The sequence below is a fragment of the Kogia breviceps genome, chromosome 1 (assembly GCF_026419965.1).
Source record: "Kogia breviceps isolate mKogBre1 chromosome 1, mKogBre1 haplotype 1, whole genome shotgun sequence".
NCBI lineage: Eukaryota > Metazoa > Chordata > Mammalia > Artiodactyla > Physeteridae > Kogia > Kogia breviceps.
Genome location: NC_081310.1, coordinates 83,381,097 through 83,397,472, shown reverse-complemented (window position 1 = coordinate 83,397,472; position 16,376 = coordinate 83,381,097). Strand labels below are relative to the sequence as shown.

Genomic DNA, 16,376 nt, shown 5'->3' with positions numbered 1-16,376 from the left:
CAGGCATACCTTGGAGATACTGTGGGTTGGGGTCCAGACCACTGCAGTGAAGCAACTATCACAGCAAAGCGAGTCACAGTCTTTTTGGTTTTCCAGTGCATATAAGTTTATACTATAGTATATTAAATGTGCAATAACACTATGTCTAAAAAATTACATACCTTAATTTAAAAATACTTTATTGCCAAAAATGCTGACCACCCTGAGCCTTCAGCAAGTTGTCATCTTTTTTGCAGTAGTAACGTCAAAGATCACTGATCACCATATCAAATAAAATAATGAAAAAGTTTGAAATATTGCAAGAATCACCAAATGTGACAGACACAAAGTAAGCAAATGCTACTGGAAAAATGGCACCAAGACTTTCTCAATGCAGGGTTGCCACAGACCTTCAATTTGTAAAACAACACTGCAGTATCTGCAAAGCATAAAAAACAAGACATGCCTGTAATAGTTTTGGGGTTTACTGCCTATACTAGTTTCTCAAAAAAGAGGTTTAGAAAGGATATGCATCAGAATCACTAGGGTGTTTTTTAAAATTCGGGTTTAACGCCATCCTGGTGATGAAACTGGCTAATAACCCCAACTGATTTGACTCACCACTACACCTAGGACTTAGTGAACACAATACTTGTAAGAGGTCTTCTGACAGTGCTAGAAATTAGTAGAAGACTTAACTTCAATGTCGAAATTACTTAGTATTCCCCATGAAGGGTGAGGAGGTTGGATGGGTGTGGGATCAAGGCTGTTTAGTTCCAGTTTGGGAGTAACCTTATACAGCTCTACTAGATGTTACATTTCCATCTTTGAAATGATGTTTTAACTAAAATCACATATACAGCCAACATTAAGGAGAAAGTCTATTTTATTTTAGACTAGTGCATGGGTGAAAACATTGAAGAAAAATGTTAAACACAAAAGCTAATTATGTTACCACACAAAGATTAAGCCTGACTTCTATACAAAGCAGCCTTCCGTACAGATCCAAACGAAGACAGTAATGGGTCTTTGGTATTATCATGCAGACCATTCTATATATATGCTACCAGAACCAAGAACCAAAGGGTTCTCTGACTAGGGAGGGAGATGGCACACAGCAGTACTTAGCAGTTTCACTCCTGGTGTGACCTAGTCAAACAGTACAACCACTCAGCAAGTGTTTCAAAGGATTTATTTTACAAAAGAACAGGACCTTTGAACCAGCCAAGTTCAAAGTTAGAAAAAGGGTACAACTTCAGTTCTGGGTAATGCCTCTGTATTTCATTCAAAGCCACTAAAAAGAGAGCATAATAAAATGGTGAAGCCATAGAGTGAGGAATCAATTCGTAAAAGCAGTTCTATCCTCAGCCCAAACCCTTGCCACCCAGAGAATTTTTTGGTTGAGACCTCCAGAAAAACCAAGCTTACTGCAACCAAGGGACCTCCCCACTATCTTTTCTACTGTAATTTTAATTTCAATCACCTGATCATGTGGGCAATATCCCAGCTGGTCTCTGCAGACAGGGGTCCCTCTATTTCAACACCTTTTTCAGTTACAGTGGCGACTTGAAACTGAAAGAAAGCAGAGCTCTCAATGAAAATGCCAACCCTTATGTGAAAGAAGTCCCTGGTCAAAGGTCAAGTGGAGGGTCTTTCCCAAATGTGAAAACAGGAGACACAGAAATGGGGCACTCTGTTCTTCGAAGTTTAGAGACTCGGGGATTGCAAAGCCTGCCAATTAGATCCGCATCACTTATTATTCACACTTCTCACCCGGTTATAAGAACGGGCATCTCGATAGTACAGCACTCGCATGCAGCGTTCCACTAGCTCTTGGGCCTCAGTCTGGCTCAGCACTGGCTTCTTCTCCAGAACTTCTCGCAGCAGAGGCTAGGGATATTGGGGGGGGGGGGGGGGGGGGCCATGGAAGTTATCACAAGCTGAATACCAGGCAATTTGTCGCAAATCCACGGTGTGAAAAGAATCATAAATGAGTGGAAAGACGACATTCCACCTACTGCCTCAGCAAAAATGAACTCTGCTTACTTGTGCTAAGACCCACTTGAAGGGGAAATTCTAGGGTGTCCTCTCTTTGCACATGTATACTGACTCCCTCCAGGACATAACCCACCTTGTCATTATGGCCTCTGGACCAAAAAGAAAACCATCCGCCCAGCAGTACAGATCCTAGCCTGTTCCTCATGTCAGAATTTCAAGGATAGAACAAGCATACAACCACTAACCCCCACTGCCTTCTGTCTTCTCCTATCCCTCATCCCTCAATTGGCTACTTACCTGAGCCAAGTATGCACCATAACCAGTGGCCACCGAAGGGGCTTCATAGGCTACACCAAGCATGTCCACGTAACCCAGGAAGCTAACAGGACACAATAGGTCATCTTAAGTTTCTGTATCTTAGCTGAAGGATGGGACCATGGGGTCTGAGGTAGAAGTGGGAGTCACTCAGGGGGAAGAGACAGACACTACACAGGCACTAGAGATTGGGTAGTCAAGGAAATGAGTTATTTGTATTCAAGTCAACCTCTCTCCATCAGCATAGCCTCCAATGACCATGGTGTTCCACAGGGGGTTCATCTTGGAGCGCCGGCTGTACGTAGCCCTGGTCAGCCATGAATGAATAGCTTTAGGGCTATAGCTGTGCCCATCTCCCAACAGCTCCTCATCGATCCTTAAAAAGAATTGGTTGTGAAAAAAAGGGAGAGAACAGAAGTCGGGGTTTCCATCCACCCCCAAAAGATGTTACCACAATCTTCCCATTTAAACCCACTAAAATAAACTACTTATTTGCAAACATTCTCACAACTTCCACGCCAATCCCTGTCCTCTGCTGCAGCTTCAAGTTTCTCCACCCTAGAACTTCTTGAAGGGATAAAAAAACAGTGGATTCCCCTCCCCACTTGGAAACTACTCCTATTCTCGAGATGACTTACACCATTTGGCCGAGAACTTGCTTCAAATATTGGAAATCAGCGTAGTCTCCGGAAGCACCCAGCATGGTGCTGTTGTTGACTCGCATAATACGAGAGATGTTGCGGAAACGAGCCAAGGAGCCGTAGGAGCCCAGCATGTCTGCTGCAATCACCACTCCGCCCTCAAACTTGACGCCCAGGACCGAGGTCCCGGTCACCATGGGGTTCCTGGAGAGAGAGGGTGGTTTGACTAGAAGCGGCGCGGGGGGAGAGCCTGAGCCCGCTTCCCGCGTTGTCGGTTCCGCCTCTGACTTTCAACGGCTCCTTTAATTCTCCGGGACCCTCCTCCCCGAGCTCCTCCGCCGTTAGCGCGCCCCGGGGTGCCCCCCTCGCCTTCCCCAGCTCCCAGAACCTGCCGGCCGCACCAGGCCCCACGGTCCCTCCCCCTGCGCAGGCTAAGGCGCCAAGAGCTTACTGGGTGCGCGTAATCGGACCCCCGTAGAGCGCGGACGCCGGGTCCACAGAGGAACCGGGAGTGGGAGGGATGCGGTAAAACTGCCCAGGGGCCGGAACGCTGGCCCAAAGTCCGCACCGCGACTCCAAAAGCGCTTCCATCTTAGTCACCGTAGCACGAGAAACGAAAGCGTTGGCGCTGACGGAAACGGAAGTGATCCTTCAGTGCCACACCTTTCTTCTTCCTGCAAGCCACTTCCAGCTGCCATGTTGATAGGGTCAGAGACGACCGTTCCAGTGTCCTGGTTGGCGACCAAAACCCAGAGATGTGGAGTTGCTAGACGTCGTATCACATCGCGGTAGTGTCTGGACTAGAACAGTATTCTGACGCACAAATTCAAGGAAGAGGTGGGTGGTGTGGGAGATGGGTATGGGTCGGGGGTGGATGGGGGGGCGGGGCACTTCAAGACGCTGACACGGAGCGAGGAAGCAGAAATTCTCCTTTCCTTTTTGGATCCTTATGAAAAACAAAAACAAAAAAACCCACATGAAACTAACAGTGAACCCAGGATAATGTGGCATATTCGACCCATTTTATAGATAAGAAACCAAGACTTGTGTAGTGATTTACCCGATCACACAGCAAGTAGTAGAAGATCTGAGTCTTCAAACTCAGAATTAAAAAAGGAATCATACTGTTGCGCGTACCTTGGGGTGTATGATATCTCAGATGGATCACTCACTCTGTAGGACCTTGGACAAATCTCTGAAAGTTTCCTAATTGTCAAAGGCTCTTGACTACCTCTTAAACATCAGAAAAATTCCACTGACTGTGGGAGTGGGAGTGTAACTAAATTACAGGCGTTCCCTTCTCAATGTGGTTCTGTAGCAAGGGCTGGAAGCAGTGTCTAGAATCAAACAGTGAACCTAAAACCACTACTTTGCTACAACTCCCTTCACAACTAGATTTAAAATTTTTCACTCAACAGGAAACCAAATCAGTTTTGTTTTTAAAAATTCCGAGTTAATTTGAACCAAAGCAATGCAAAAAATTTTAGCCTAATTGAAATAAAATATTTTATTAGGTCATGAAACCCTGGAAAGGGAAGGGTCAAGATCTTGTGTTAGAGGCACCCAAATGATGCTCTTTGTATCACCTTTGGGACTTGAAAACTAGGTAGTAGATTTTTTCTTCAAAGTAATAGCCACCTTCTCGCAAACCCCATATTCCAGGTGACTCTTGGACCTCTCTGAGGCTTACCTGGACAAATAACAGGTGTCGTTTGTGATGACAAAAGGCTTACTGGGATTCCTACAAAACTGCTTGAATACTTCACTTTCATAGCTACCAGAGTCCTCTTCATATGAATTTTAAAGCAATTAGCCATCAATTAATTGGCTATATCCTTGTTTAGAAGTGGCCTGAGGTGGCTTGCTGGTTTCAGCTCTCACTCCTTTCAAGGTCCCTAGATTAAGGCTCTGGTAGGGCCAGTACCAGTTCCAGAGATCAGGCAGGTGGTCAAATTCCACAGTCTAAAAGAAGAAAAGTAAAAGGATATAGAACCATTCAGCCTGAGAGTAGGATGACAGGGAAAGCAAACCACTAACATTTGATGATGCAATATTCAGAGGAAGGTGACCAGCATGTCTTTTGTGCTAAGATGAAAACAACAAAAAGTAAGTTAAGCTAAAACAAGGGAAACTTATAATAAATTTCTTCTATTTTTAAAGCAGGTCTGGTATTATCTGGAAAGTCATTTTTAAGTTTGCCCAGTTTTCTATGGTTGGCTATTACTTCGAGTTTAATTAGTATTTAACTGTCACCAGTGTTCAAGCTTTTAAGTCAATAATCACCAGACTGGTTTTGTAACATGTCAGGGTATCTCTGGTTATGGGGAATGTCTTGAAATTCTCAGAAAAGAATAACACTAGACTAAACTGGAATTAATAATCACCATCACCACCACCTCACAAACATTTTCGCTGCTCCATATTTTAGAAGAAGTGGTATTTGAAACTTCAACTCCAAAAGAGTTAAGGATCATTTCTCGACCTGCTCAGGGCCTGGCTCCAGGGGGCTATAACAGAAAGATGAGAAAGAAAATGTGTCTAGCTTGTCCATGGCTGCACTACCCTGTGGGTATGCCCTGAGGATTTTTGTAATTTTACATCCTTTATAATTCAGTTCTGCAATATCTCTCTTGCAGCATGTGTTACACTTGTCTAAAGACTGCCTTGCTAAAGCAAAAGTTCCACAAAAGCAGAAACAGGTTGTCTTTCAACAGTGTCCTTTGATGCACAGAAGATTCAGGTTTTGATGTGGTCCTGTTTATCTTTTTTTGTTGCCCATACTTTTGATATCATATCCATACTTTTGATGTCATATCCAAGAAATCATTACCAAATGCAATGTTAAGAAGTGTTTCCACTATGTTTTCCTCTAATAGTTTTGTACTTTTAGTCCTTATGTTTAGATCTCTTATCCATTTTGAGTTAAATTTTGTCTGGTGTAAGGTAAGGATCTAATTTCATTCTTATACATGTAGGTATCCAGTTTTCTCAACATCGTTTGTTGAAAAGACCATCTTTTCCTCATTGAATGGTCTTGGTACCCTTGTTGAAATCATTGATCATATGTGAGGGTTTATTTCTGGTTTCTCTATTTTATTCCATTAGTCTATATGTCTGTCTTTATGACAGCACCACACTGTTTTGATTACTGTAGCTTTGTAGTAAATTTTGAAATCAGAGTGTACAAGACATTATTCTTCTTTTTCAAGATTGTTTTGGTAAAGATATCTTTAAAATTTATATTTTATGGCATTTTTTTCCTTTTGGTATAGAATTCTAGGTTGACAGTTATTTTCTTTTGGAACTTTAAATATGTTATTTCATTTTCTTCTGGCTTCCATTGTTTTTGTTGAGAAGTCATCTGTTAGTCATACTGTTGTTTCTTTGAAGATAATGGGGCTTTTTTCTTCTGACTTCTTTTAAGATACCCAACAGTGTCTCTGATGTTCAACAGTGTTACTAGGATATGCCTAGGCATGGTTTTATTTGTATCTATCCTGCTTGGGTTTGCTGAGCTTTTTTTTTGCGGTACGCGGGTCTGTCACTGTTGTGGCCTCTCCTGTTGCGGAGCACAGGCTCCAGATGCACAGGCTTAGCGGCCATGGCTCACGGGCCCAGCTGCTCTGTGGCATGTGGGATCTTCTCAGACCGGGGCATGAACCCATGTCCCCTGCATCGGCAGGCGGACTCTCAACCACTGCGCCACCAGGGAAGCCCTGCTGAGCTGCTTGAATCTGTGGTTTGATATCTTTCATCAGTTTTGGAGAATTCTCAGCCATTATCTCTTTAAATATTGCTTTTTCCCAATATTCTCTCTTCTCTTTTTTAAGATTCCAGTTAAACGTGTGCTAGATATTTGAGCATGTCTCCTATACTTTCTTTTTGTTTTCCATTCTTTTTTACCTCTGTGTTTCAGTTTGGATGTTTTCTACTGACCTATCTTCCAGTTCACTAATTCTGTGCCCAATCTGCTGTTAAACCATTACATTTCAGATTTTGGCTTTTTGTTTGTTTTTCAGTTCTAGAATGTCCATTTGAGTTTTTTATAGATTCCAATTTTCTGTTTAAATTCATTTTCATTTATATGTCCATAATTTTTGCTATTTTCTTTAACATGTTAATCATTGTTATTTTTACATTCTTGTATGCTAATTCTAGTATCTGGATCATCTATGAGTCTTTTTATATATTTTTTCTTTTCATTTTGTTCATATTTTTTTTCTCTTTACAAGTCTCATGCTTTTTTATTGTTTGCCAGAAATTATGAATAACTACAGAAGGCTCCATATCATGTTCTTTTCCACCAGAGAGGGTTCTCACTTTTTCCTATTAGGCAGATAGGGTGAGGGACTGATTCACCTCAATCTGGTCAAGGATTAGGCTGTCTCAGGGTTGGGTGGCTGTTTCAGTCTGGTTCATCCATATTCTTCAGGCATGTTTCTCACAGTCTTTTGACTGAAAGCTGGGCAGATATTCATCTCCTTAGCTCTGAAGTACTGAAGAAGATTGAGCCAGATCTGCAGGGTCCTGTTCCAGGGAGTCTCAAAATCTGGCAAATATCTTGAGGAGGAGACCAATTGAGTAGTTGAGGCTCTTGTCCTTTCCCTGCCTCAGCAGGTCTTCACTTCCTAATCAATAATGCCAGACTGTGGGAGATTCATTGTGCCTTTTAGAAGCTTTTAACCCAACTCTCCAGCCTCATGAACATTCCAGGAGTTCCGTAAATTTTCCATAGATAAAACTAGCCATCATTAGAAGCCCTTTCAAATTTTAACTTGTCACTCCAACATTGCATGACCACCAAAATCTTTGGTGATTTCTTTTCCCCAAGCAGAGGCATTCTGTCTAGGTTAGGCCTTATCTTCAGCCTGTGCTCAGCTCACTTCAGAAACATTCTCCTGTCTCTGGAATTTTACTTGATCTAGTGCTCATTCCTTTGACATCCCCTTGTTGCCTTTAAAAAACATATTTTTTGTAGTTTTTCTAGCTTCTTATTGCAGGACGAAGACTGACTTGCCATGACCTACAGCTTACCTGTATTGGTTTATTGGTGTATTGATGTATTGGTTTCCTGTGTATGCTATAGCAAATAACCACAATCTTAGTGGCTTAAAACAACAGAAATTTATTCTCTCACAATTCTAGAGGCCAGAATCTGAAAGCAAGGCAACATCAGGGCCATACTCCCTCTGGAGGGTCTGGAGGGGGATTCATTCCTTGCCTCTTCTAGCTTCTGGCATTATTTGGTGTTCTTTGGCATGTGGGTACATCACTCCAATCTCTCCATCTTCTTCTCACCTTCTCCTCTTGGTCAAATCCCCCTCTGCTTTTCTCTTATAAGGACACTTGTGGTTACATTTAGGGCCCACCCAGGTAATCCATTATAGTCTCTTCATTTAAAGATCCTTAGTTTGGGGCTTCCCTGATGGCACAGTGGTTGAGAGTCCGCCTGCTGATGCAGGGGACACAGGTTTGTGTCCCAGTCCAGGAAGATCCCACATGCCGCGGAACGGCTGGGCCCGTGAGCCATGGCCACTGGGCCTGCGCGTCCGGAGCCCGTGCTCTGCAACGGGAGAGGCCACAACAGTGACAGGCCCGCGTACTGCAAAAAAATAAAAATAAATAAAGATCCTTAGTTTAATCACATCTGGAGGAGAAAGAAAACCACTCTTTTTCCAAATAAAAACCCTTTTTTCTTATTTTTTCAAAAAAGGTAACATTCACAGGTTCCAGGGATTAGGCTGCGGATATATCTTGAGAAGCCATTATCAGCCTATCACATCTAGAATCAGAAGTCCATGATTTGTTTTTTTTACCTTTATAACTGAAAAATAAAATACACATATAGAAAATCACACAAAACAAATACATGACTTGAATTATTTTAAGGCCAACACCCTTGAAACTACCATCTAAATCAAGAAATGGAACTTCTTCAGCTAGCCCAGTTCTGATCACAATTGTTTCCCTCTCCTAGAAAATAGCCACTATCCTGACTTTTATGATAATTATCCCCTTGGATTTCTTTATAGTTTCATCATTCAAGTGTGCTTCCCTGGACACTATACTTCAGATTTCCCATTTATTTGATTTTATATGTATTTTGAGTTTTTTAATCTACAGATTTCCTCCTCTGGCCCTTTCTTTGCATAACAGTGTATCTGTTAAAGACCCCAGGATGTTTGATCTGTATACCCTACTTTCTGCCCACAGTCTGGGTTTTGCTGATTGCATACTAATAGTTTAGTTCATCATGTTCCTCAGTTCTCTGCAGTTCCTGCACATGGACAGCTCAATCCAGAGGTCTGTTCAGACTCAGGTTTGATGCCTTTGGCAAGACTGTAAATGGTGGTGTGTTTTTTCACCAGGAGGCCCATTGTGTCTGGTTGTCTGTTTTTCTTGTGATGTTAGCAATTGCTTCTGTTCAGTTAATTCATTTGGTATTGAACAATAATGATATTCTAATTCTATAACTTCGTTTTCATTCATTAACTTGAATATTTCCATAAGGAGACACTTTTCTCATCTACTTTTTTGGTTACCCAGTGTTAAGCTCATATAAGAAAGGTCAGATAAATGCTTTATTCTTTCTCTTTAAAGACTTTTAAAATGATTTTACCCCTATCATTATCTAAATGTGACCAGTTAGCATTTTTTTGTATTTTTATGAACTCATAGATTTAAACATTCATTCTGATGCTCAAATTATTCCAGATTTGGCCAGTGAGAGCCTTTTCAAACTGGCTTCTAAAGACATTGTAAATGAACTATACTCCAATAAAAATCAATTTTAAAGAAAACTGGCTTCTGAGTCCTTTTAACATGTCCCCATCATTATTTGAGCACATCGTTACTTTTTGGCAAAACAGGATGTTCCAGGCTCATACTTTATCTGCACCAGCCCTGGTATCAGTCATTTCTCCGAAGGGCCTTGATACCTTTTAGTGGAAACTGGTATTTATTCCTTTATTTGTTTTTTTGTTTGTTTGTTTTTGGCCGAGCAGCTTGTGGGATTTTAGTTCCCCAACCAGGAAACGAACTCGGGCCCTGCTGGACTGCCAGGGAATTCCTGAGACTGGCATTTAGAAACCAAGATTGAGTCCCTAGGTGAGCTCATTACTGAGATATTGCTGTCCCCAAGACTTCTCAGTGGAGAGAGCTATGCACATACATTTACATCAATATTTATTTCTATATCTATCTATCTATCTACTTATTAGTAGTCAGTAGATAACTTATTTGTTATCTATCTACCTATCCACTGAAAACTGCAAGTTTATTTACACCAGTATCTCCAATTTCAATCCAACACTACTGGACATAACATATTCTAACTTTCTCCCTTTTCATATTTGTTATTCCCTTTGCTGAAAGTGAAAGTGAGAAACCTGGCTCCCATTATCCTATCTATATATGTAAATCAATTCTCTTATGCATAACCAATCTCCCATCACTGCCACCAATCCATCCCTTCGCCAATGCCCTCCTCACTCTGCTCCAACTCCAACATCCCCTCATGAAGATTTTCTCTGTACCCAACTCAGGCTTCCATACCTTACTATGGGCCATCTCTCCAAGTACACACCCCCTTTATCCTACTGTGGCTCCAACAACCTACATCAGGTCACTGTCACTGCCACCTCCCTGCTTAGATGTCTTCCTCACATCTCATGCTGGGCCACTGTGGCTCTGCACCATTTTCTGCTTCACACCTTTGCCTCCCTTGCTTGGTCCCACCTAATGGCTTTGGACTAAATTGTTCACAAAAGGAAGGGTTAGAGGAAAAGGAAAACATACAGATATATTTATTCTTAGTTCTACAAGTTATACATATATTTATATCTATATCTATCTATCTATTTATCTGTCTATCTATGGCTTACCACCAGTCCTTATGTTGATGTTGCTCTAATCATTTTGTTTGTAAAGCTTTTTTCTGGATCCTTTAGGGAGGGCTCATGGAATCTACATTCTCTTAGTTATTGAATACTGGTAACAGTTGTGTGTGCCCTTCAAACTTCCAAGTCAATTTTTTAAAAAATTCTATTTTATTATTTTTTTTTATACAGCAGGTTCTTATTAGTTATCTGTTTTATACATATTAGTGTATATATGTCAATCCCAATATCCCAATTCATCCCACCCCCACCACCCCCCTCTTTACCCCCTTGGTGTCCATACGTTTGGTCTCTACATCTGTGTCTCTATTTCTGCCTTGCAAACTGGTTCATCTGTACCATTTTTCTAGATACCACATATATGCGTTAATATATGATATTTGTTTTTCTCTTTCTGACTTAACTTCAGTCTGTATGACAGTCTCCAGGTCCATCCATGTCTCTACAAAAGACCCAGTTTCGGGCTTCCCTGGTGGCGCAGTGGTTGAGAGTCCGCTTGCCAATGCAGGGGACACGGGTTCGTGCCCCGGTCGGGGAAGATCCCACATGCCGCGGAGCGGCTGGGCCCCGTGAACCATGGCCGCTGAGCTTGCGCATCCGGAGCCTGTGCTCCGCAACGGGAGAGGCCACAACAGTGAGAGGCCCGCGTACCACAAAAAAAAAAAAAAAAAAAAAGACCTAGTTTCGTTCCTTTTTTGGCTGAGTAGCATTCCATTGTATATATGTACCACATCTTCTTTATCCATTCGTCTGTCGATGGGCATTTAGGTTGCTTCCATGATCTGGCTATTGTAAATAGTGCTGCAATGAACATTGGGGTGCATGTGTCTTTTTGAATTATGGTTTTCTCTGGGTACATACCCAGTAGTGGGATTGCTGGGTCATATGGTAATTCTATTTTTAGTTTTTTAAGGAACCTCCATACTGTTCTCCATAGTGGCTGTATCAATTTACATTCCCGCCAACAGTGCAAGAGGATACCCTTTTCTCCACACCCCCAAGTCAGTTTTGCTGGGTCTAAAACCCTTAGCCTTGGGACTTCCCTGGTGGTCCAGTGGTTAAGACTCCACGCTTCCACTGCAGGGGCCACAGGTTCCATCCATGGTCAGGAGGTCCCTCATGCCTCGTGGTGTGGCCAAAAAACAAACCAAAAAAAGGCCCTTAGCTTACTTTTTTTTTGCCTTAAGTATATCTTAGTTATGTTACCCTAATTTCTCTGACATAAATCGTTCCTGTCAAACAGTATAATGACAATATAATTTTCCCCCTTTTCTAGGTCACTTGCTCTTTTTGCCTACATGATGAAATAATAATTTTTTCCTTAAAGTTCAATAATTTTGCTAGAACATGACTATGTTGGTCATTCTGAGTTGATAATCTTATATATGCAGTGCGTTATTTTTTTAAAATTTTTTTGCAGTACGTTATTTTAATATGTAGTGGTTTAAATTTTTTTCCCTTGATTTTAGCTTTCAGTATGTATTCTCTATATCACTTCATTTATTTTCAACTTAAAAAAATTTTACCTTCTATTTCTCTTAAGGTATTATCTATTCTATTTACTTAGTCTTATATTCCTTCTAATTTAGTCTTCATTTCTGAAGAGATTTTTTTCCTTTCTTAAAAATATTTATTTATTTATTTTGGGCTGTGTCATGTCTTAGTTGCGGTGTGCAGGCTCTTCATATGGCACACAGGCTTCTTGGGCTTCTGTCTAGTTGTGGTGCACAGGCTCAGTAGTTGCAGCATGCAGGCTTAGTTGCTCCACAACATGTGGGATCTTAGTTCCCCAACCAGGGATTGAACCCACATCCCCTGCATTGGAAGGGGGATTCTAAACTACTGGACCACCAGGGAAGTCCCAGATTTTTTCTTTTATTTCCAGTTCTTTCCCGAGTTTAGTCACCTAATAGCTGCATTTTCAAATTCTGACTTCTGTTGTTTTTTTATTTCTTACATTATTTTCACAGTATCTTTCAGCTCATTTTGAAATAGTGGATTACGGTTTGTTCTGCTTGTGGACATGACTGTCTGGCGTGCTTTCATTGTCAGTAGAGATGTTATTCTGCTTCTTATTCTCTTTATTTTTGTAATAACTGTGTGGGATTTGCCCTCGATCCTTTGACCCCCTTTTCTTTTGGAAACATTTGTTTTCCTGAACTTTTAGGAGGCACATGGTTCAGGATAGCTTTTCTAACTTCACAGCGCTCCCTCTGCTGTTCTTTTTGTGTAATTTTCAAAAACATGACCAGTTGCTCTCTCAAGATTTCCTAGCTTTGTTTTTCTTCTGCACTTTCATCCAGAGCTTCCTTCTCTTCGTGTGGCTCTGTTGTCCTGTTTTAATGAATTTTTATTCTACTTCCATCAGTTTCTCCTCAGTGTGGAACCCTGTACTAGCAGGAGCCTTGCTGGTCAGTTGGAGAGTTCCTGGGACTTAGACTACTCCAGCCCCTTCAGACCTTACCATGGACTCCTTGCATGTGTCAGCTATTGGGCTGGGCAAAGCCCTGCTCTGATTGAACTGCTGTTTTCAGATTACCCTGTTGTCCTTTCCTGTGAATATCTGTTGGCTCTTTTGGGGTCTGCTGTTCTCAGGTGTGTCAGAGGCCCCAGTGTTTCACTCTGCTCTCTTCCACACAAATGCTGACACCACACCAGTCTTTTAACTGTTGGTGGTTTGTCCCCACTCACTTGTTTTTGGATTCACAGGGATACCTTGTCATGTCATTTTGTAATTGTTGGAAATGCTGTTGATGGGATTTTGGCTTTACTGTCTAGTTTTTCTGTTTTTATGAGAGAATTGGGTGAGATTCAAAAACTATGTAATCATCGTTGTTCCAGAATCCTGTGCTTTGTTTTTATGATATACAAATACAGAAAAGTGTACAGTAGAAAACAGACTCACCCATTAGTGAATTTTAGTGTATGTAAATTATACATCAATAAAGTTGATTTTATTTTATTTATTTATTTATTTTTTATTTATTTATTTTTTTTGTGGTACGCAGGCCTCTCACTGTTGTGGCCACTCCCGTTGCGGAGCACAGGCTCTGGACGCGCAGGCTCAATGGCCATGGCTCACGGGCCTAGCCAGTCCACAGCATGTGGGATCTTCCTGGACTGGGGCACGAACCCGCGTCCCCTGCATCGGCAGGCAGACTCTCAACCACTGCGCCACCAGGGAAGCCCAATAAAGTTGATTTTAGATGTTAAAAACAAAATTTAAGTGTTAGCTCCACTATCCAGAGATAACCATTCTTAACATATTGACATAGTTCCTTCCAAGATATCTACAATGATTGTGTATTTTACATTACCAATACTGTTAATTAGTTTATTTTAGGGAAATATTTTTTCTTCAAAGATAAAGTAAATGTCAAATGATACAAATATGTCTTTGCAAAATTAATAATCTCCTTCTCTCCAATCCCACTGTCCCCAGGTAAACAATGTTAGCAATTTGGTAGATGTATTTCCATTATTTTCTCCATGCTCATAGGAATATAAAAATCACAAATAGTGATTCGATATTTCTATACGTTTCAAAATGATCACTTTAAGTCTAGTTGTCATCTATCACCATACCAAGATATTACATAATCATTGACTATATTCCCCTCACTGTACATTTCATACCTGTGACTCATTTATTTTGTAACTGAAAGGTTGTACCTCTTAATCTTCCTTACCTATTTCTCTCCTTTCCTGACCTTCATCCCCTCTGGCAACTACCTGTTTATTCTCTGTATCTGTAACTCTGTTTCTGTTCAGTTATGTCTGTCCCTTTGTTTTGTTTTTTAGATTCCACATATAAGTGAAATCATGTAGTATTTGTCTTTCTCTGTCTGATTTATTTCACTTAGCATAATACCTTCTAGGTCCTTCCATGTTGTTACAAATGGCAAGATTTTCATTTTTTTATGGCTGAAAATACTCCATTGTATATAATATACACCACATCTTCTTTATCCATTCACCTATTGATGGACATTGAAGTTGCTTTCATATCTTGGCTAATGTGAATAATGCTGCTATGAACATGAGGGTGCATACATCTTTTTGAGTTAGTACTTTCATTTTCTTTGGATAGATACCCAGAAGTAGAATTGCTGGATCGTATGGTAGTTCTATTTTTAATTTTTTGAGGAATCTCCATACTGTTTTCTACAGTGGCTGCACCAATTTACATTCACCAGCAGTGCACGAGGATTCCCTATTCTCCACATCCTCACCAACACTTATTACTTATTGTCTTTTTGATGATAACGATTCTGACAGGTATGAGGTGATATCTCATTATGGTTTTGATTTGCTTTTCCCTGATAATTACTGATGTTGAGCCTCCTTTTATGTACCTATTGGCCATCTGTGTATCTTCTTTGTGTGTGTGTGTGTGTGTGTGTGTGTGTGTGTGTGTGTGTGTGTATCTTCTTCAGAAAAATGTCTATTCAGGTCCTCTGCCCATTTTTAAATCAGGTTGGTTGTTTTTTTGATGTAGGCTTTATGTAGTTCTTTATGTATTTTGGATATTAACCCTTGTCAGATATATTGTTTGCAAATATCTTCTTGCATTCAGTAGGCAGCCTTTTTGTTTTGTTGATCGTTTCCTTCACTGTGCAAAAGCTTTTTAGTTTGATGTAGTCCCATTTGGTTATTTTTGCTTTTGTTTCCCTTGCCTGAAGAGACATATCCAAAAAAAATATTACTAAGACCAATGTCAAAGAGGGTACTGCCTGCGTTTTTTTCTAGAAGTTTTATGTTTTTAGGTCTTACATTTAAGTCTTTAATCCATTTTGAGTTCATTTTTGTATGTGGTGTGAGAAAGTAGTCCAGTTTGATTCTTTTGCATGTAGCTGTCCAGTTTTCACATCACCATTTATTGAAGAGGCTGTCTTTTCCCCATTGTATATTCTTGATTCCTTTGTTGCAGTTTAATTGCTCATATAAGTTTGGGTTGATGGACTCTCTATTCTGTTCCATTGATCTGGTTTTGTGATGATACCATACTGTTTTGATTACTGTAGCTTTATAATATAGTTTGAAACTAGGAAGTGTGATACCTCTTGTTTTGTTCTTCCTTGGATTGTTTTCGCTATTTGGGGACTTTTGTGTTTCCATACAAATTTTAGAATTGTTTGATCTAGTTCTGTGAAAAATGCCATTGGTATTTTGATAGGGATTACATTGAATCTGTAGATTGGCTTGAGTAGTATGGTCATTTTAACAATATTAATTCTTTCAATTCATGAGCACAGTATATCTCTCCATCTCTCTGTAACATCTTCAACTTCTTTCATCAGTACCTTTATATTTTTCTATAGTTCTAAAACTGTAGTGTAGTGTTTTTTTTGTTGTTTGTTTGTTTGTTTTGCGGTACGTGGGCCCCTCACCGCTGTGGCCTCTCCCATTGCGGAGCACAGGCTCCGGACGCACAGGCCCAGCGACCACAGCCCATGGGCCCAGCCGCTCCATGGCATGTGGGACCCTCCCAGACCAGGGCATGAACCCGTGTCCCCTGCATTGGCAGGCAGACGCTCAACCACTG

At 40.8% G+C, this 16,376-nt stretch overlaps 2 protein-coding genes across 4 annotated transcripts in view; one reads left to right on the top strand and one right to left on the bottom strand.

Moving 5' to 3' along the window:
• Positions 1-1,154: 1,154 nt before the first annotated feature.
• On the bottom strand, positions 1,155-3,874 carry PSMB4 (proteasome 20S subunit beta 4). Its single transcript, XM_059080978.2, has 7 exons — positions 3,385-3,874; positions 2,931-3,137; positions 2,522-2,668; positions 2,275-2,356; positions 1,753-1,869; positions 1,463-1,551; positions 1,155-1,273 (listed from the first exon to the last, which is right to left on the bottom strand). Exons 1-7 carry the CDS (start codon positions 3,522-3,524, stop codon positions 1,261-1,263), a joined length of 795 nt encoding a protein of 264 aa, XP_058936961.1. The 5' UTR covers positions 3,525-3,874; the 3' UTR covers positions 1,155-1,260.
• Positions 3,593-16,376, top strand: part of SELENBP1 (selenium binding protein 1) — a 52,917-nt gene continuing 40,133 nt past the window's right edge. For 2 of the 3 annotated variants that reach the window (XM_067036012.1, XM_059080255.2), the window contains exon 1: positions 3,632-3,770. The gene's annotated coding sequence lies outside the window, so the exon portion shown is untranslated. Of the gene's footprint in view, positions 3,771-16,376 lie in introns of all 3 variants that reach the window. The other variant, XM_067036017.1, reaches the window with a different exon arrangement.

What these genes read in the sequence shown, in the direction of transcription:
- PSMB4 (XM_059080978.2), bottom strand. Translation starts at nt 3,524, where the DNA reads ATGGAAGCGCTTTTGGAGTCGCGGTGCGGACTTTGGGCCAGCGTTCCG. An exon ending in GGCTATGCTGATGGAGAGAG is followed by an intron (nt 2,357 to 2,521) that starts GTTGACTTGAAT and finishes GTGTCCTGTTAG; the next exon opens with CTTCCTGGGTTACGTGGACA. An exon ending in ATGCCCGTTCTTATAACCGG is followed by an intron (nt 1,552 to 1,752) that starts GTGAGAAGTGTG and finishes GCTTTCTTTCAG; the next exon opens with TTTCAAGTCGCCACTGTAAC.